This window comes from Pundamilia nyererei, unplaced genomic scaffold, assembly GCF_000239375.1.
Source record: "Pundamilia nyererei isolate P.nyererei 1_Seehausen unplaced genomic scaffold, PunNye1.0 scaffold00270, whole genome shotgun sequence".
Classification (NCBI taxonomy): Eukaryota; Metazoa; Chordata; class Actinopteri; order Cichliformes; family Cichlidae; genus Pundamilia; species Pundamilia nyererei.
This window is the reverse complement of record NW_005187671.1, coordinates 138,281-160,725: the sequence shown is the minus strand read 5'-3', so window position 1 is coordinate 160,725 and position 22,445 is coordinate 138,281. Positions and strand designations below refer to the sequence as shown.

Here is a 22,445-nt window from a genome sequence, read left to right as displayed (position 1 = left end):
GTCGCAGCCATGTGCGTATGTAAACAATGGCACTGCGCATGTGCGTTTTACCCATTTTCTATCGCGATATGTCATTTTCCTATCGTTGCCCAACATTAAACCGGTATTACTGTGAACAGTATGATATAGCCCAGCCCTAATGTGATTGTGTTATTAAGCTGTATTTTATTATGTCAGCTTAAGCAATCATCGTGAAGCCTACCTACTCACATATTGTATAAGAATTTTTTGTGTATCTCTTTTTGTTTGTCGTTTTAATCTGATAAAAAATATCTTTGAGAACAAAAAAAAATGTAATGGTATGGTCCTGATCAGACAAGTGATTCTGTCTTGGGGGGGATTGGGAAACACAGCAAACCTTCTGGCCACAGCACATATTGATGAGCCATTCTTATGCTACCACTAGTGACACTGACCTTAACCAAATGCAAAACCAGTGAAAAAGAGGTCAGAAAAGATGAGTAGGGGAAAATTGTCAGTGGCTTCTACCTGTAAAACCATTCCTGTTTGGGGGTCGTCTCACTGTTGCCTCTCTAGTGCACCTGTTTCGACACCAAAGCAGCTGGAACTGATTAATAACTCCCTCTGCAACCTAACTGACTTGATGGTATACTCTGATTAAAAACTGTTGCAAGTTTTTGAGAAATGTATTTAAGTCTGTATGTATACTTTTGAGCCTGTTCAGATTACAGAAAATCCTAAATAACATCAACTTGTGCACCCAGTTTTTGTTTTTTCAAGTAATTCAATTTTTAAACATAACTGTATATGTACACACAGAGACACAGAATTTGCACAGCACTACAGTACGAGCTTGCTATAATGACAAAAGATACATCGATCTCGTAGAGCAATAGTCAGGAGAGATCTTAGCCATTATTTCTTAGAACTTCCGAGTTGAGTTACAATGCCATGTCCCATATAATGGTAACGTACCTTCATATTTAGTCGAGTCATCTTGTTCCAATTCAATTCCTCATTTAGCACTACAGCTTTCTAATCCTACAAAACCTTCTATTTTATCAACTCTCTCTGCTTTTGAATTTTGTACAAGACATGTTACATGTGCTGTGAAGAGTGCTGGGGTTCCTAGTTGCACTGTCTTCCTTTGTGAAACCAGTGTATACAGCAAAGAGGAAGACGTGTAAAGCAGCTAAAGGAAGGCATCACAATGAAAGCAGAAGCAGAGTGGAACATGTTACAGGAAATGAATGCTTCTCTCATGCTGCTAGCAAAGGAAAGAAAGAAAACCCAGGTCTTATCTCTGTTCTGTCTAAACTGTGGTACTTTTTCAGTTGAATGAGTCCCAGTTAAGTAAAGTCTGTTCTCTTATGAGTAATGTTATTTACCGTTGTTGTTAACAGGAGTTTTTTATACTAATCTGTGGCTTTTCCTAAAAAGGACCCACGTTTTATATATGTATATATATATTTTTAAGTGATTGTTTTAGTAAGTAAACCCTGTCTGAGGCATGTTTTAATTACCACAGTCATGTTTTAGAGATGCGCTGATTGGCTAGCCAGGGAAAAGAAAATCCCCATTGCCAATGTCCTCAGCCCTTATTGGTGGCCAACTGGTCAGGCTCAGGTTGGTCTGTTTAATGTGCAACACACGATGCAGGCAAAAAGTAATGCACACACTCACAGCCACACAAAAATATTGCATTGAAGCTCCTCACTCTGAGTGAAGATGCAAAGTTCACCAGGGGTTCAGGGGTCAGCCATGAAAACATTGGTAACAACAAACCTAATCAAACAGTTTAATCCCCTTCACCCAGCTGACATGGACATTATAAAGATTAAAGAAAGGCAAATTGTCCAAAGCTAAAGCTATCCAAAGCTTAGAACCAGCCACAAGACAGCAGCCCCTCGATGTGCAAAAGATCAAATCAGGAGAATTATGGAAACAACTCAAAAATGAAAATGCAGAAGGCATCAACAGGTACTTAAATTTTGCTTTCCTACTCATTGAGCAATCACAGTACTTTTTACTGCAGCTGTCAGGTTTATGAGCGTGTGAAGGTTCCCCGTCATCCAGATCATGGTAATCTAAGGAGCTTGGAAAGAAAAGCGGCTGGACTTCTTTAAGTTTCTTGAATATGTTACACCTCTCATCCGAGACACTTCTTCGGTTCTAAGCGCAACTGGCGGAGAGTCCAAGATATTTAAGCCCTATTGGGAGCAGCCAGTAGGCAGCAGATATTGACCCCTTAGTGCTCTGCATTTCCCCACACTTCTGATCTTTCTCCACAAGATGGAGCCATGGAACCACACACACACACACACACACACACACACACACACACACACACACACACACTTTAGCAATCCCAAAACTACAGAATATATTTTTCTGCAGTGGCTTCCACATTAATCTGGGAAGGGAATGGGAGATTGATGTAGATAAGGTACAAATATTTTATGATAGCTTTAGCCAAGATGAAAGAGAATGAGGGCTGTGGGAATGTCAAGCTAAAGTGCCTTTGGAAAGAATGCAGCCTAAAGAAGAGGGTGGTGAAAGAAGGGAGAAATGCGCTGACGTAACATCTCTACGGTGACTCTGTGTATCATGAGTAGCAAAGTCCTGTATGCAAAGGCTTGTGTGAAATCAAATCAGATGAGATGAAATCAACAGTCTGAAATTTGACCCAACTCTGTTGTTTTTTTCTAAAAATATTTAACTGTCATTTTATTTATATAATATTTAGAATATTACATACTTAATTTACTAACATATGGAAAGACAAAAATAAGGTGAAAGCAAAGCGTGAGAGCATAGCCCAGGCTTTTACCATGTAAAAGTTCACTAAACAACCCACTGCTTATGATCAAGAGAACTAAGGACTCGATTGTTGAATTAGGCGAAATACTTTACATCACTGAAGCTGTGGTTATCACTCATCTCAACCCTAATGAAGAAAGCTCAAAAACAACTCAACTTCAAGTACTTGTTGACTTCTAAAGAAGAGCAACAGAAATCTTCTTAACTGGAAACATCACAATGGGATGACCAAGGCCTAAGCCCGGAAAGCTCTGCAGAAGATGATTAAAACTGCCCAGAATATCATTGGCACCCATCAGTAGAAGCAGCTGGGTGTTTCCCATCCAAGAAACAGCACCCCAGCTACAAACTGTTGATTTTCTTTCCTCATATGGTAAAATTAAGAAGCTAATCCTCGACCCTTGATCCTGAGAAAAAATCTAATGACAAAGTATCTAATAATCTTGACAATAAAAACATAGCAACTTTTTACTGATCACCAGCAGCCTACTCTATTTGAAGATAACTTAAGGAAAACACAGCATACTGGTGTAAATCACAAATTACAGTGAAACTGACAGCTTTATAATTAAATTACATGAAGATATAAATTTATCCTATTATTGGATATAATATAAAAAGCTATACATGATTCAAGTCAGTGTTATTTATATAGTCCCAGATCACAACAACAGTTGACTCAAGGTGCCTAATGATTATATTATTCGATCTCATGACTGTCTCATACCACGTGTGCTGATAGCAATATCTTTAACCTAACCTAAACCAGAATCTAAACTGAACAAGTCAAAGGTCCCCATATTTCCTTGTTTTCAAAATATTACACTTTGTGCTCACAAAGGCAGACATACAAATGCACAAGAGAGGCGGAGAGAATTCAGGCAAGATGGAGTGGGTGGAGACAGGTGTCAGGTGATTTGTCACAGGATAGCAACATGAATGAAAGATAAGGTGTACAGATGGTAGTGAGACCTGCTATGTATAATTTAGAGACAATAGCACTAACAAAAAGAGCAGAGGCAGGGCTGCAGGTGGCAAAGTTGAGTATTTGTTGGTAGTGACAAAATTAAAAACGCAAAGATGATAATAACGCATACACAAACAGACATACACAGTTCTATATTTCAAAAGAAACAAAAAACACCCCATCTCAAATGAACATATTTCTTCACTCCTAAGCATGCGAATTCTGTTTGGCTACTGTAATTTCTGAGACATGCATAGGCATAACAAAACAGCAGATGATGCCCTTTACACACTAAGAATCAGCTCCTGTAATTCATATCTGATCAAAGTGCAAGAGATATTGGGGCAGCAAAGCACAGGCCAGTGACTGCTGCCAAAACCAAACAAACAGCCTCATTGACTAAAACCCTCAGCATCATGAAAGCTAAAAGCATGTGTGGTTCAATGGAATGTATTGATGACATGTCAATGATGTCAGAAGAAATCAGGTTGCAGCTTCTGAACACATCACAATCCATAATGGATTTAGGTTGTTGAAAGTTAATTTGGAAATGTGTTCAAAGAGCGAAAGGGTTCTTTGTTTATGTCAACTTCAGGCCTTCATGATTATTTTTTCCCTCTTTGGTGGGTGTATTTGGTGACATCTATGTACCAAGCCTCGTGCTGACACTTCACAAAGATCTGTGGGAGCATAATGTGGCTCTTTCGTCCACTTTTGTCCTACACAACGTTACTCGGCCTCGCCTCTCCCCTTCACTGAACACAACTCCCCCTCCCCCATCGCTTCACCTGCAGGCAACGACAAGATGGACACGGAAGCTATCAAAAAGGAGCTGGTCAGTAAAAAGAAAACATTTGAAGATTACTATTTTAGTGCTGTCAGCGTGACGTTAACACCATAACTGCATTAACGGGGCAAATCTCTGTTAACGAGTTACCATGGATGACCCCGTGCGTAGGGCTGGACGGCGTCAACGCGTTAATGAGCTAACCGGGTTAACACGTTGACGACCGGCCTAAAATCCTTTCATTTTCTCAAAAATCGACAGTGCGCCTTATGTATGAATTCTGGTTGTGTTTACTGACCACGAAACCTGCTGCGGTCTGTCTTTGTTGTTATGCTCAGCATCTTTTAGTTTACATTTTGACTGCACAATTGTGAGCTTTTTTGTTATGCACAAAAACAACATTATTTTTTTATGTTTTATTTATGGAGCATTATTATTTAATAAATGCTGATAATTTATTTCAGAGTAATTTTTTCTTGTACATCTATGCTGTATGTTAATAAAAGTGCCTATGAGATTTAGGACACAGCTTTGACTAAGAACTCTCTTTTTGTTCTTACTTTATGGCTTTAAAAAACATATCGAGATATATATCTTATATCGCCATCCAGCTAAAGAATATCAAGATATGAATTTTGGGTCATATCACCCTAACTCCTGATATCACTCAACATTACTTAAGAGTTCAGCATGACTACAATTCATGAATTTACGAATTTACCAGGGAGTTGTGTGGCTCAGTAATCTGTAGTTTTGTCAAGTCTGAAAAAAGTTCCTGACAATATCATCAGGGTAACTCTGACTTGGATTGACGACAAAAAAATACAAAAAAATACAAAAAAAAAACCCAAAACACAGGGATATCAGGGATAAAAATTACAGTAGAGTACAGGTACAAGAATAAATAAAAAAAAAAGTTTCTATATGTGCAACCCTAAAACCTAGATTACATAATCACCTCCCCTAAGGTTTTCTAGATGCATTTCAAGGATGACTGACTCTTACAGAAAAAAGAGAGGTGGGATAGATTTTATATGACTTAAAGCTCAAACTCAACCAACATATTTCACATGATATTTCAGTAGTCTTTTGCATAGTTAAAAGTAAATACAATATCTGTAAATTACTAGTTTGCTATATGCAAGCCATTAGGTGAACACACACACACACACACCATAACTTATGACTGAATACCGTAGTGTACAATCAGGCTAATCCACTGTCTGCTGTGTTGGGCTGGCAGAAATCTCGGGGCTTAGGTCAGGAGAGGAAATTATAGATAAAACACAGAGGCACTCTGCCCATTTGGTCAAACAAAAACTGAAAAGCAGTTTTCATTGAGTGGCACAAATGTGGTCTTTTTAAGTGTGCATATATTTATAATAAACTTTTCTTTTTTTTTTCTTTTTTTCTTTTTTTAAATGGGGCCCCAATACCATAATTTAACCTGGCACTAGGTGAAAAACTGGAGCTCCACTTGAATCCACTCGAGTTTAACAAAAATATGAGCCAGAGCATGTGCTTAGAGGTAAATGAAAGTGATTAATGTGACTGATTCACTCTGACCACATCTTCTACTGAACAACAGCTTAGTAGCCAAACCATGAAATCACTTGTGTTTGAAACACCCCTGCCACACAGAATGGAGTGCAATTCATTGCAATCTATGTGGCACCAGTGGCTTGGTGAGTTCTACAGTATATCTCAAATACCACAAGACAGTATAAGACCCAAAAAACAAGGAGCATGCTTACATTTGTTGCAATGAATTCCTACTCTTGCATTTTGGGGGTTTTCATACAGGAAGTGTCTGCTGTCAAGAACAAAATAACTAAATGACTCATCAGAGCTAATGATCACAATGATATATACTTTGGTTGGCTTGACCTGCTAGTTGCTGCACAAGATAAAATGGAAAAGTCTCATGTGAATGACCACAGCAGACCCGATGGCATGAACATGCTTTGCATTCATTATTTACACACATGTTTGCTGTTACATTACACACAGAGCTGGATCTCTCCCACTGCCAGCTCAACATACCAACAACAACCCCAACCACAGGACCCAGTGTAATTACTTAAGTCAGCGGGGCATGATTGTGGATGCCGTGCAGGTGCGTGCGCCTTCCCTGCACGGCACCGCAGGCAACGCCCCACCCCATAGGCTAACAGGATAAAATCACTCAGTGATTCTGTTTTATCCCAGTATTTGTGATATCTGCAGACTGACAACGTGTCTGTAATTACTGCAGAGGAAAGTACAACTCCCTATGTCCCAAAGGGATTCCTTAAATAAAAAGAACACATTCAGTCAGAGTGTTACTTTTAATTAAGTATTATTGTATCGAGAGCATAGATCCTCATCAAAGTAGTGGTGATACACACTAAGACTGGGGATATTTCCTATATATTTGTGTTTTACTTTAGCTTGTTTCCAAGTCCACAAAATCATTTCAGTTTTAATTTCTTTTTAAAGTTTAGTTTTTGTTTAGATTTTCTTTTAGTTTTAGTGAACAATAATAGCATTGACAGGGAAACATCCAAGTGTTTCAACGGAGACAGCATGTTTTGACCATGCTGCTGTGTCACTGTGCTTAGTGTGTAGAAAAAGGAGAGTGCTGACGGTGTGGTTTTCAGGCAGCAGCAGCACTAACAGAGACAGACCAAAACAAACTGTGGTATCAAACCAAGACATGGGCTCTCTGGCGGTGTGCTAATCCGCCACTTTTCTTTAACTCTTACACACATTTCTTACCTGCTGAGAGCTAGGTAACTGGCTTCCTCAGAAATGTGGTATTTATTTTAGCACAACAATATTAGCATTAACAATATCTCCACAGCAAGTCTGGAGCATGTTTGGACTTTTTTCATCCAGGGAATAGATCTGGTTCTTGTGCTCCCCTCATTGACAGGACAGAGGAACAGAGAGCCATTAGGAATTAAAAATGAAACAGCAGCCAGTCAGAGGGAATGGACTATAGGGGTTAAGACTAACCAATAGCATGGATGGAATTCACTATGGTGAAAATATACTTTAACCTCCTAGGATCTGGCATCCAGATATGTGGACATCACATTATGGGTTGTCTAGACCACAATACTAAATTTTGCTCCACAAGTGCCTGATATCCACTGACGAGAACATTATACTGCCACTGCTCTATCAAAATTTAAAACGAATGTCCTCATATGTGGATATCAGGCCCTTGTAGAGCAAAATCAGGTCAAAAGATAATTCTTTGTTTTTACATTCATCAGATCCCAATCAGCCCAAATAGCAAAGAGAAATGAAAAATGCATGCTATGAAAGAGTTCGGGTTTTAGGAGGTTAAGAAGAAGGAGGAACACAAGGTGAGGTAGGTGCTTCCATAGTAGAGTGGTTTACACATTCAGTTGGTAAGCAAAAGATTGCTAATTTGTTTCTAACCAAAGACACAAAACTCTTATGGGTCTGTGTCGGCAAAGACATCTGACATAAAACTGCTATATCTAAAACTCAGCCCTACCCAATCTGGATACTCCTCGTAACAAGGGACTAGCTGAAAAGAGCTTTATTAGAGTGGAGGACAGTGTACACAGGTGAACTACACCTTTGCAGATCATATAGTCTGAAAGACACTGCAAAGTGGTGGCAGGGGAGAATGTAGCTACTCAGCATCGGAAGGTAGTCTGGATGACTTTGTACACTAAGAAGGGAAAGGAAGTGAAGCCATAAGCAAAGATTTAATGGTAGAAGTTGAAAAAGGAAAAATGTTATGCAGAGTTCAAAGAGGAGTTGGGACAGGCTCTGGGTGGTAGGGAAGTTACCAGATGACCAATTATTAGGGCTGTTCGATATGACAAAATATATAGGATAATGAAATGAAAACGTTTATCATTTCAAATTATACGCCATCTTTTGTTTCGTTTTGTCGCAAAATACACTGTTAACGCCAATATTTTTTTACTGGGGCACAGATAATACCAGCAAATCCAGTGAAGATGAGGCAGAACCAGATAGCTAAAAACAGAAGGACCAATCAAAACAAATCGAGGACCTTATTCCTAAACAACGGGCTACCTCTGTAGCATGGACATGGTTTGGCTACGAAAAGTCTGACACGGACCACAAAACTGTGCTATGCAAATTGTGTCGCAAACCGGTCCCCACCTCAGACTCAAACACGGCAAACCTCTTCTACCACCTATGCAAGAATCACACGATAGAGTATGGAGTTTACGGATGAGAAGCAATAAACAGCCATCAGGTCCTCAAAATAAACCTTAAAACAGGCTGTTCTAAACGTTAGAACAGGCTTTTCCCCGCAGCATGCAATGTAATAAACACTCACAAAGAAAATGGCGGCCGTTACAACTTATGTCTAAAAATTAGTGCTGCCAGCATTAATCTTGTTAAAATGACGTTAACGTTACAACCGCATTAATGCAGATTGCCAGTGCATGTGGCTGCTCAGCATCAACACCTTAGTGCGGTTAGCTCGTTAACACGCTAGCACAGATTACCCCATGCGTGGGGCTGCACGGCCTCAACGCGTTAGTGCGGTTAGCTCGTTAACACATTAGCACGGATTGCCCATGCGTGGGGCTGCACGGCATCAACACATTAGTGCGGTTAGCTCGTAAACGTGTTAGCACCGTGCAGCCTCACGCACGGGGTGATCCACGCTAACTCGCAAATTTTCTCCAAACACCACGTCTCTGTAGCTTTCAAACCCAAAACATGGTCCACCCGAAGGATCTGGTCCCCTGGGACAAACAGAGTAATATAGTCCATGCTGTTAAGTGCCAGGAGGAATGACATGATATATACATCCGGGAAACTACAAAACCTCTGACTAAGCTGATGGCACAACACAAAAGAGCTAACTTGTCAGGCCAGGACTCCACTATCTATTTACACCTACAGGCCAGTTGTCAATATTTCAATGATGAGGATTCACATCGTGCAGAATAAATACTCTTATTGATACTTTATGCAAGGAATATTTAAAATAATATGTTATAAATGCAGAACTTGGCAACATGGTGGTGTGGTGGTGTGCACCCTCGCCTCACAGCAAGAAGTTCAACTTCACCAAGGCCAAGGCCTTTCTGTAGGCTGAGGCCATATACTTTTTTTGGTTGCTGTAGTCCATATTAAGGCTTACTCAGGGAAAGCAAAGTAAGTATTTAAGCCCTTGTTTACTTCTACAAGAATGGAACATTTGTTATTAGTGAGACGAGCATAGCCAAAAGCATGCCAGTCTCCCAGATTTTTTCAAATACATTGCTGGCATAGTTTGTTTATTTATTTATCATTTAATCTCTTGTATTTTCAGTACTTTAAATTAAATATAGGCTTTCAATGACTTACAAATCATTGAATTCTGTTTTGACTGACAGTTTTTCTTCCAATTTACCTCATTCTTGATTTGTGGCGTGAGGATGATCATGAGATTTCAATCTGGGTGAACTGCTTATAGCATCAAAATGTTTGCCAGCTTTTCTGCAGACATAAACAGGATGATGCTGAAACACACTTTAAACGTGGACTCGTCTATTCAGAGTACCTTCTTCCAGTAGTCTACAGTTATGTTTTTATGCTCCCTAGCAAATCTCAGGCATTTCTAGGTACAAACAGGGCTTAATAATAACTTCTTATAAGCCATTTTTACATTAAAGCCTTGTTCATTCAGTCATGTGCTTATTCATTCTTGAGATCTTCTCAGACCCTGATTATGGCCATAGCACCCTGACCACGAACTTGTCTGAGCTCACAAGCTAAGTAGGGTCAAGTAGAAAAGTGGTATAAAAGAAGCAGTCCATTTACCTGATCTAGACGTATTTATCTGAGATGGAGCTCTGGCTCTAGTACTTAAAATCTTGAGGTGCCAGATATCTGCTTCAGTCGGCTTTCTGCCTCTTCCTTACCGCAAGTATCAGTCTTGGCAATCCACTCCAAAGCATACTTGATCAAACTGTGAGAACCCTCGAACATCGCAAAGTGCTTTAACACAGACTCCTCCCTTTTTCACCATTTTGAACAGAAATGCCGCATTTCAAACTGAATTCACGTTTTTATACCTAAATTTGAACCAGCACACTAGACTTGACTTTGTGAAGTCAAAAGTAAGTAAATAAAGAAAAAATATTATTTCCATAGTCCAAGTTCCTTAAACTACCATGACCTGGATGACTGAGAACCTATACAGACATATTTATATAATCCTTTTCAAGAACCAATGTCAGAATATTAATTTAAAAAATGTATGAATTAAGAGTTTAATAAAATATCATATTCAACCACTAAAATAAATTTTTCTATTCAAGAATGCAACTAAATAAATGCAATTTGGCGTCGTTATTAAGAAAATAATAATGTGCTTTTCAATTTGTTCTTTTTTTTGGCAAGCAGTACATTTTAAAAAATTATGGATAACAACAATAGTTACATTTTAGCATTATTCCAATTAAGGAGCATACGCACGTAGTGCAACCATTACAGAAACAAAAATATTCGGGTAATTACCAATAATGTTAAGTAAAGGCAACTGTGACACACTGATGTAAAGTTATGCACCGCCATTAAATGTGTGCTCCAACCATCACTTATCACAAAACTTAAAACTTGTCCTACGGCATTCCAGTCTACTGGCTTGTCAGTCCTCATCAGTTGAACGTTAAAACGTTAAAAGACCTATTTATTGATGTTGCAACATCTTTGTATGTGGTTAAATAAACATACTTGCTATACAGATTGGGGGGGGGTGTTATTAGCATTAGCTCTTTTGAAAGAGAAATGCCCATCCATTTATGTGTAGTTGGATTAATTCATACCAGTCTCCGGGTTATACACATTCCGAATTTCTGATGGCTCTTACACACGGCCTCGTTTTTAATAGTTAGGTATGATGTCTAGACAAGATAATAACGATCTTGTAGCAGCACCCGTCCGTGGTTTTATGGCTGGTTAATGCCATAGTAGTTGTATCTGAAAACACTCTGTCCACTGCTTGTTAGCCATGACTTGATGTGAAGTACATGGCTAAAAGTTTTTGATACATCTTCATTTTTTGCTCTGCCTAGAAGTACACAAAGAACATTTTATTTCCTTTGGTGTGATTAGCTTTTTGTCTTCAAGAGCAACTGCAGTATTTTTTTTTTTTTATGTGTACATGCATGTACAGTACTGTGCAAAAGTTTTAGGCAGATGTGAAAAAAATGCTATAAGAAAAGAATGCTTTCAGAAATATAAATGATTATTTATTGCCCCCAAGTGTATTCTGCAGCAGGACAACAACCCCAAACACACAGCCAAAGTCATTAAGAACTATCTTCAGCGAAAAGAACAACAAGAACAACAACTGTAAGTGATGGCATGGCCCCCACAGAGCCCTGATCTCAACATAATCAAGTCTGTCTGCATGAAGAGACAGAGGGATGTGAGGAAGCCGGCATGCACAGAGGATCTATGCTTAGTTCTCCAAGCTGTTAACAACCTACCAGCCAAGTTCCTTCAAAAACTGTGTACAAGTGTACCTAGAAGAACTGATGCTGTTTTGAAGGCAAAGGTGGTCACACCAAATATTGATTTGATTTAGACTTCTCTTTTGTTCAGTCACTGGATTTTGTTTATTGATGAAAACAAATGATTAACACTTCCATTTATGAAAGCATTAATTAGGACACTGTGTTTGTACAGAACTACTGTCAGCTTTAACACGGTCTTAGTCAATGATCCCGAGTCCATTATTCTGGATTCCAGATGTTTAGATCATGCTGAATAACAACGTGCGAAAAAAGTTTTTTTTAAATACAGCGTGTAGAACCATCGTAGAAAACAGTTTACAGAAAACCATACAGCAAACTGTTTTCCAAGATGTTTTCTAAGCCATATGAACCCATCAAGTTCCTTCCCTCCTCCATCAACCCTGATCCTCAAAAACTCATTCCTCTTCCTCCACAAGAGATTCTCGGGAGGATAGGGTCAGGAAGTGGCCTATTTGTTCGAAAACAGATTCCACAAATACCAAAGTGAGACCTAAAGGGAAGACGTGCTTTCCGTTGCTTTTAGGCAGCCTGTTAAGACAAGAAAAGACGGCTTCTTACTACTTTAGCCTCCAGTCTCTCTCACGCTCCACCCAGCCCTCTTATTTCAGACCTTTTCAGTTTTTATTCCTGCTGTTAAAATCTTATGTGAATAATATTTACTAGTTAGCAGGTTTACTTAAACATTTCCATGCTGCATGTTATCCTACTTAACAGGGTGTGGCTGTAAATAGCTGAGATAATTATGCAAAAGTGTGCCAAATACTAAAGATGTAAGCTTCTTGGCAATGGCAATTACATGAGAAGTTAAGGCATTCTTTCTACTTAATATATGCTTACATCAATAATAACACTACTTGAACACTTTTTAGGGGGAATATGGATTTGAGATGGAAAAATGAGGAGCGCAACATGGAACTAAGGAACTCATCCAAGACAAAAACTTGACATATCACTGTTTTCATACGTGTTTATAATAGAACACCACAGACGTCATTGTGTCTTAACAGTGTCATAGGCCAACATTCACTTTTCTTCAGCTGACTGAGAGGATGTGCTAATTTTATCAAGTGTCTCTCTGTAGTTCAGTTACATTTCATTGCAAACTAATGTAATATAATAATGCCTTAAGCACATTATTCCATAACGAATCATCCCGCTTTAATGTGCGGGACCTCTGTTAAATATGATATGAAGACATGTTAATGTAAAAGATGTTTGCATATTATTAAGATATCAAATAATAACATCTAAAAAAATATATATTAAATTGCGACTTAAAAATGTGGGGCTTTGTGTCATGCATTATGAATGAGGCAAGTTGTTTGAAAAAAGGCGAACAAGGGAAAAGAAAAGGCTTATACTGAGTTGTAGTGCTGGGCTATATCATACCGTTCACAGTAATACCGGTGTAATGTTGGGCAACGATAGGAAAATGACATATTGCGATAGAATATGGGTAAAACGCACATGCGCAGTGCCATTGTTTACATACGCACATGGCTGCGACGAAGAATGAGAAGAGCGAAAGTGGATCGTTGAATGAAACGGATGAACCAGAACTGGTTTGTAAAAATGCTGCAACTTCAGTGGTGTGGAACTGGTTTGGCTTTCGTCCGTCAGATATACAACAAAGCACTATTTTTGGTAGAGCATGCTAGCGGGCCGTCATTATTACCGTGTTGTTTGGAAAATACGGCACACTTAAAATCAATCCTTTGATTTTTCAGAAAATCGACAGTGCCCCTTATAATCCCGTGTGCCTTATGTATGAACTCTGGTTGTGTTTACTGACCTCGAAACGATTTTATGTACACGGTGCTCGAAAATCTGTCAAATGTTTCTGTACGACTTTGCTAAGCTACGAAGCCGCACCGCTTGATGGATTGTCGGAGCGTTACGGCTATCGTAGGGAGGAGCCTCGGAGTGATACGTACTGTGCTTCAACATAAGTGTTTGTATAACCTCTTTTTAAGTTTTGTGGATATTATACATGGTTATGCTGAGGATATGTCGGCCAATTTCCACTGGAAATGCCTTTTGGTTAAACTGTCAGCAAGGATTTGCATTTGCACTGCAAATTTTTATATAACTTTAATGCACTTAAAAAGCTGCTTGTGTAAGTGCAAAGTACATTGATGGGTTGGTTTTTTTTTTGCACTAATAAAGTTTTAGAGTTGTAAAGTATTTTGTCTAGTGTCAATTATATCGTCAGTTGTGTCGTTATCGCAGATTTTCAAATGTATATCGTGATAGACATTTTTGGTCATATCGCCCTGCTCTACTGAGTTGTATGAGAGGCTGGACACTGACAAAGAAGAAAGGAAGCTTTTTAGCTTGATGGGCAGCAGGTCAGGGTGACCGAGTAAGCCAAGAGAAGAACTTTGGTACTGTATCAGGAAACTAGATGTGGTACAGAAGTATGTGAGGGTGGTGCAGGACATGTATGTGGACATCGAGACAATGGTCAGGTATGCCTTAGGAGTGACAGATAAGTCCCTTTTCCACTAGTACCTACTCAGATCGACTTGCAACGGTTTTAAAGGTTTTCCATTAGGCATAGTACCTGGTACTGAAATACTACTTGCTCGGCCATGGTTCCAAAGTGAAAAAATTAAAACCACCATTTTTGAAACCCAGCAACGATAGAAAAGCTTCAAAAAAAAAAAAAAACCCAACACAGTGGCCCGTGACTCTGACGAAAAGCCACAGACCAAGCAGCAGATATATCCACACCCCGACGTCCACCTTTGTTGTAGCGTTCGTATCTAACGCTAATCAGGTCACAAGATGCTCAGCCACATTGCTATAGCGATGACCACACACATTATAAAATAATCATAAAATAAATAAATTACCTTAACGCTTTGCATTGTATTTGATGCACAAGCAAAATGTGACTAGGTGGAGAGACACTGTTCAGTTCTCTCAAAGAAAGCAAACTTACAAATTCAGCAAGAGACCAATTAATTATTTCGCCCTCTATACAATTAAAACATCACTATCTTAGCGCCTAATGAGCCTTAACATAGAAAGAAAGCCATCAGTAAAGTAGGAAACCCTAATACAGAGACAGCCAGTAAAGACATTTGAAAGCCAGATCCAATCAAAGACAAAATTCAAAAAGATAGGGAGAAAAACAGCGGGAATTAAACAGACTAAAAGGACATCCCCTTGTTTAGTAGAACGGGAACTAACTCAGTCACTTGTTTCAAGTCTTACTGAATATAACATGACAATAACAATTGACAATCAATCAATATAACAATTTGATAGTCCCTTTTAGATCGAAAAGGATGATAAGGCAGGATATCCTTGACCAGGCGACTGGCAGGTCAAGACACTATGAGTGTGCCAAACTTCTTAGCTGTTACCAGCTGTGGCGGCATGGCTGCCACTGTTTTCATGTTTTGTATGCTTGTGTGTGTAATAGAGTCATCAGGACACAACATGGTAAGAGACAGAAGCTCTGGCTTCTGAGCAGGAAAATGCTGCTCAGAGTATAATTGGATAAGAGGCTTACTTTGTGTCATGTTAGGGGCTTTCCATTATGGCAGCAACTGGAAACCATTAGAGCAGCCCTTCAAAGGGTCAGCCAGGCTGGTCAGTGTTTCTCTCTGTGGACTGGTGTTCCCAGTGCAATGTAAATACATAAGAGCGAAGACACCACTAATGTTTCTTTGATGGTTTTTTAGTAATATCAGTAAATGCTCAAAATGACCAGCAGAAAAGTTCATTTCGAAAAAACAACTGACAGAAGCTTTGACATCAGCTGACCCAGCTACTGTGTCTGGCCTTAGTTTAAACATATGGCTATGATTGTACTATGTGTTGTTTCGTTTCCGAAGATATCCCTGTGCTTTTTTAAGAATATCCTGTCTATGCTGGTCACAGCTAAAACAATAGTGCATCCTGTCTGCCTGCTTCCAAGTCCGGATCAAGTCTTAATGTGTTCATACTTGTGTTGAAGACTCATTGCACCAACACACCTTAGCTTTAAAAATATGTTTAAAATATGCAGAAAAGCCAGCAGCTGCTGTTGGAATTGGGAGTGTGACTTGGCAACACTTTATCAAGATTGAATGATGGGCCCTTTGTCAGCTTGCCTTTGTTTAACCCAAGTTGGTGATATCAATTAAAGTGAACAAAGAGACACAGAGGGGCCTGCTGTTTAACATACATAAAAAAAATCAACAAAACGGATCATTCTGTGGTGTGCAGAATGTTTGCGTACTTGACCAAAGATTGTCTATACACTTAAAACAAAGTTCCCTCCGGTGTACACTTCCTGTTTGCTTCATGAAAACTTTAGAAGTTCCCCACATGACACAAGTAAGTCCTTACCCAGTACTCAGAGCAGCATTTTCCTAACAAACAGCCACTGTAGAGAAAGACCTCCTCAGTTAGCCACTGCCTCTGTCTCCTGTTTAGAAAAAGGCAGCATGGGCTGCACAGTCACTCCCTGCATCCCAGAGGAGATGAATTCCATTGTGGGAGTAGGGGATCAGAGTCTCTTTCAGCCTGACTGTGTCAGAAGGACTCTTGATCCAAAGCCAAACAAAGTCCTCTGATACTGCCAACTATGCCCTGATCGGGACACTGAGCCCGCTGGAGTAAACTCAGATGCTGTTAAAGCCAGGTATCTATACAAATAGCGCAAACTGAATGTAAGATTTTCAGCTACAAAGTATTACAACTGTTCAAGGATCCAAATATAAAGCAGAATCAAACAAAGGGGGGGATCAGCAAAATATTACCATCTTTACTTGTCTAATCATTGCAATTCTACTCAGCGGGTTATTGAAAATGTTGTTTTGTACATTATGACAGCTAAACACGCAATCATCAATACAAGTTTCATTAACACTGCGTTCAGTTGCCATTAGCATACGAGGTGGATTTTCAAATTAAAAGCTTAACAGAAAATACACAATTATGCCCAGTGAATCACCATTACAACCTACATACTGTTAAACATCTGTGAAGTGTTGACAGTAGTTTAAATTGGTAAATGTGACAGGAAAGAATTAGTAAATGAAAACAGTAATTCTGTCAACGAAAAGCTATTGAGCCGTACGATATCGAGTCAGTGGTTGTACTGATGAACTCAGTGCTGTGTAAACACACATTATGCTGAGTGTATCAGCACTTCAGGTAAAAATGAAGGAAAAGCTGACTTTGCAGAAATGGAAGTCTGTGCCAAGCTGCTGCTGAGGAAGGGCTCTGTAAAGGCTAAAACCTAAAAATACATCAATCATCTAGCTACACCCTCACCACTAAGGTCAGCATTTTCACCTGCCTTTGCCAGATGACAGCAGTCAAAAATGACTGAAAATGTAAGATCAGAAGGTCATCAGAAGGGTTTAGAGGCTGCAGAAGAAACCTCACACAGAAGCAGGAAGAACAAACTAAACAAAAAGGTCCAGAACATTCTTGTTGTAAAAAAATATATATTATTAACTTGGGTGTGGTAAGGGTTAGGTAATTATAATAAAATCAAAAAGGGTTTAGTCAAGAAAAAGAGGCGGAGTAAGAAAATTCTGTTTAGAGCCTTTTAAGTGAGTTTGAAATGAGTGGACAAAAATATAATTTCAAACCATGAAAGGGAAAATAAAAGTCATCTTTGCTATATTCAATCAGCAGCACAAAACGTATGTTTTAAAGAAAGTTTTAATCTCCAGGCTTCTTCTAACAATTAACTTATAAACTAGAAAACAATGAGCAATTGATAAAGAATAATATAAGCAGAGGAACACCCAAATTTTACATCTCGGCAATAGAGACAATTACTCTGTACTTTTTACATGTTTGAAAGGTGCATGGCTTTTCAAAATCAAAATATGCAGAACTGACAAAAAGGTTGTATGCCACTGCTGATCACCAACAAAGCAATATATAAGTGGAAGAGGTTCTTACCAGTCTGGCCTCCCTGCGCAGCCCCTCGGTGTTCCTCAGCCAGAAGCGACTCAGCTCACTTAACTCCAGTATTGGCTGCACCTTCAGCCTCACCGTGTCTCCTGACTGACGGATCATCTCCACTATCTCGTCTCGACTCTTATTCTCCACATTTCGTCCATTTATCTCCACCAGCCTATCGCCTGGCACCAGGCCCAGTGCCAGGTCCTTAGTGCCTGCACCAGGCTCTGCAAAGTGAACCACACGTCTGTACACCCCTCCATCAGGGCTGCGGTCCAGCATTGTAGTGCGACGCAAAGAAAATCCAAAGTCACCAGTGTTACGGCGCTGGAGTTCCAGTTCACGGGTTTCAGGTGGACTTGGAGCAACCACAGCTGGCAGCTGGAGTTGTGCAGGGAAGGTTTTATCGACCACTTCGGGAATGCAGATTCTTTTGGGGGCTTCTGCTCCAGGCTGCTGCTTGAGGCTGTGCTTGCGGAGCATGCTGAAAACTTTACTCTCCACCTGTGGGGATGGGGCAGCAGAATTCTGGCCTGAAGGGGTGGATCCCTCTGAAGGGCTCTCCTCTTTGCTTCTCTGGGAAAAGGAGAAGCGTTTCATCATCTGTGTAGAGTTCTGCTTGGCAAGTGAACCAAAGTGAGCAACTCGATCTCGCACTGAGCTGCGTTGTCCATCCTGTCCTCCTCCACCCTCACCCTTCAGATCATCATTGGAGCTGGCAATGCTTAGTTGGTCATCCAGGATCATGCTGCTTCGGTTACTCAAGCCATCTAATTCAATATCAGTGAGGGGGAGATCACTGGTGCTGGCCACTTTGATGGGAATGGGGTTGGAAATCTCAAGCTTGTTCCTGGATTCCCGCTTCGACTCCCTCTTCAGGTTGAAGAAACCACGGCGCATGCTCATCTCCTCCAGACTGCGCAGCTCTGCTGCAGACATCCTCTCCTTTTTCTCCTTCTTCTCCTTCTCCTTTTTCTTTAGATTAAACATTGTGGCACTAAATTAACTTAGTGTTCCCTTTTTGGCTGAACTGACTTCAGGTCAGGTGTGTTTGCTATGATCCAGCGAGGAAAGGCTAAGAATTAAGAAAAGAGAGAGACAGAGAGAACAATTTCTGTTAAACTGCTAAATATTACAGTAACTGCTCTCCATGCACACCAGTGCGTGTCCATGAGTGTATTTAGTGGTATATGTGACTGTTATATATTGCGATGTTGGTATTTTAAAATATTATACATCACTGATTTGTGCATAAAGTAGGACAGGACATTGCGGCGTGCAGCTCGGATCTCAGCTGACCCCTCTCACCCTGGACACAGTCTGTTTGACCTGTTCCCCTCAGGCAGGAGGCTCCGGTCCATTCGCACCAGAACCTCTCGCCATAAGAACAGTTTCTTCCCCTCTGCTGTTGGACACATGAACAATAACCATATGACTGTCCCCGCCACTAACACATGACCCTACGCTGTGTCACTGCATCATTCCATGTTTGGCACTGATCACCACCTGCACTCATGCACATATCTTTCTACGTAGCACTTTTAATTCTTATTCCTACTTTTATTTTTTTCATGTCTATTTAAGTGCTATTTATGACACTATGTTTGCACTGAAGCACCGCAGCAATTTCCTAATGTTGTAAACCTGCTCAACATTTGGCAATAAACCCCTTTCTGATTCTGATTCTGAATATTTGTTGTAAACTAGTTCTGTAATTGTGGCAATTTATGAATTTAAGTGATAATTTCTGAATATATAAGAGACATGAATTGTCCGGTTATCGGATCAGATGGCGATGTTAAACGTTATTTGGCTTGTTGATGACTGCACTGACATTCTGAGTGGACTGTTATGCAGGTGTGACATGCCTAGCACCTAGAAAAATGTGCTTGTGCGAATGGGTGTGAATGGGTGAATGCACAAGTTGTGTAAAGCGCTTTGAGTGCTCAGAAGAGTAGAAAAGCGCTATATAAGAACCAGTCCATTTACCATTTTACCATTTACCTAATAGCCAGGAATCCCTAATTGGCTGAATCTTACTCAATGTGTATATATGCGCAAACGTGTATGAACACTGTTTCTTTGTACCTGACGAAGGTCACACAGACCAAAAGGTTGTAACTGAATAAAAAATTAAGGTAAGCAGGACAGTGTGCGGCTGTAACAGCGATAATGAAAGAATAATGATTCCCTAATGTTTTCACACACCTAGAACAGTCAGACAGGCTAAGAAAATTGCCTTTTCTCATTAATGTCACAATTAAATAATATAAACAATAATTATTATCAGTATTATTGAAGTCTTCGGACTGTGGGAGAACATGCAAACTCCACACAGAAAGACTCTGGCCTGTTGGTGGAATTGAAGCCAGGACCTTCTGTGGTTACCAACGTGCAGTTAGAGGGGTTAGGTCAACTGGTAACTCTAAATTGCCCATAGGTGCAAATGGTTGTGTGCCTCTATGTGTTAGCCCTGTAATGGACTGGTGACCTGCCCAGGGTGTACACTGGGATAGGCTCCAGCTCCCCCGTGACCCTGACAAGGATAAACGGAACAGACTGGATGGATGTATTATTATTATTATTGCTACTGGTGGCATAATCTGACGACAGACATTTATACTGTCTCATAGTTACATTTTTATATCACTTCTCAGCCTCAACAGTTTAGCAGCACTTTCTGTATTGGAATATGTTTTGTAGTCCCACATTTTTTGTCTGCTTCATTTCATGATTCTGCATGCTTATTTAATGGATTTTTTACCACTGTATTGTTGCATATAGTTAAAAATGTCCGTAATTACACACATAATTTTACAACTATTAAAATGCACAGACCAGATCTAAAACATTTTTTTAAGCTGGCATCAAACGTCTAAGCAAACCTGATTGTTTGCATTGAGCATATGTGTAGACACCCTTGCAAAAAAAAACAGACCTACATCCCTGAACACTTCTAGTATTCTTACATTAAAGAAGCCCACTGGAGAAGCTTGACAAGACCATTTTTGTAAGCCTCACAAATAAGGTAAAGTCCTGCCACAAACTGAAAAGTCCAGGCAGGCACATCCACATGGTTCAGCCTGGTTCTTATAAACTGCTGGGTAATACACAGAGATTCTTATTAACAAAAAATAAAAATAAAAAACCTCCTACTATTTTAACTGTGGAATAGGTGAATTATGTCAGTGATTTCTCCTGCTAAGATAAGTCCGGATTTCCAGCAAAAAAGGTCATTCAGCTGTTATAAAAACCTCATCAGGCAAGAGCCTAAACTGTCAGTTATGAAGTAGTCATATGCTCAAAGGTGTAACAGAATAGCACTGAAAACATCACAGCTATTTATATCTATACAGCAAAACTACCGTGGTAACGTGTTGTACAGATTTACATATAGTGTTTAGCAACACAGTATCAAATAACCGATTTGCCAGAACAGTAAAGGTTTCCTTAACAGTCCGTTCAGATTATTACCTTCTGTCATCAGTAGCCAAAATAAACGAAGAGCGTCTGCACTAAGAGTAGCGTTAGGTCCTATATGCACTGGTTAAGGAATGCTAAAACGCTAAATGGCTTAAGAGTTTTAAGTTGCCTCCCTTTTATCTACTTGGCTTCTGCGGTTAAATCGACACTAATACTTAACCACTAACGTAAACAAAGCGTATTTGTCAGCCGCACTTCTCATTAAGCGTGAAGTCGGGGACAAAAGCATGACAGAGCTAAAATAAGTATAGCTTCTCAGCTACATTAGCTAGCCGAGCTACTGCTTTGTAAATGAAGGTAATGTTACCTAATAATCAAAATCTCTTGTTTTATGCTATTCCAAATGAGAACGCGCCAAAAACACAAGGTTACATATTTTATGTATTTTTTTTTCACTTTTCATTTAGCGTCTAGCTAGCTAACTAGCCTAATTGGCTCAGGTCACAGCCTCAGTTCTTTGCCCTCATTTTGGTAAAGCAAATCCTGGAACACTCTGGGATCCTATGAAAATCATTCAGTCAGCCCCACTGACTGCCTGTCCGTCTCAGCACAGCTGCCTTAACACTAAATGTGCCTTCTCAGTAGAAGCACATCTTATTATAGGAACAGATACTCACAGCTTTCCAATACTTCAAACGAAGCCTCGCTAGTCCCTTGTTAATGGGTGTAGCTCGGCTTGTAGGGAACAGAAACAAGCTTTCAGGCTCTGGTTGTGATAGCAGGCTGCTCCCATTCCAGCTCTGAAGCGTCAATACTGTATCTAAAACGCGGTCAACCTACTCCCCCTTCTGTTCATACAGTGTAACCAGGTACACTACTGGAAAGACGGTTTTTAATTGTGAGTTGTGTATTTAAACTGTACCACTGTACCACAGTATTTGTGCACAGCAGTCGATTATCTTGTTAATAATTCTACTTGTTCACTATGTACGACTCTGGATAATGTAACTCCAGTGAAAAAGAAAGCCTGGGAAAATAGTTT

The 22,445-nt window shown here is 39.8% G+C and overlaps 1 protein-coding gene across 4 annotated transcripts in view; it reads right to left on the bottom strand.

Annotated features, from left to right (window-relative positions):
* Positions 1–22,200, bottom strand: part of myo18ab (myosin XVIIIA b) — a 124,089-nt gene extending 101,889 nt beyond the window's left edge. For 3 of the 4 annotated variants that reach the window (XM_005750349.1, XM_005750350.1, XM_005750352.1), the window contains exons 1-2: positions 22,081–22,200; positions 17,981–19,055 (exon numbers count right to left, since the gene is read on the bottom strand). In XM_005750349.1, coding sequence (XP_005750406.1) covers positions 17,981–18,970 — 990 coding nt within the window. In that variant the 5' untranslated portion in view covers positions 18,971–19,055; positions 22,081–22,200. Of the gene's footprint in view, positions 1–936; positions 1,097–17,980; positions 19,056–22,080 lie in introns of those variants that run through there. The other variant, XM_005750351.1, reaches the window with a different exon arrangement.
* Between the last annotated feature and the right edge of the window lie 245 nt (positions 22,201–22,445).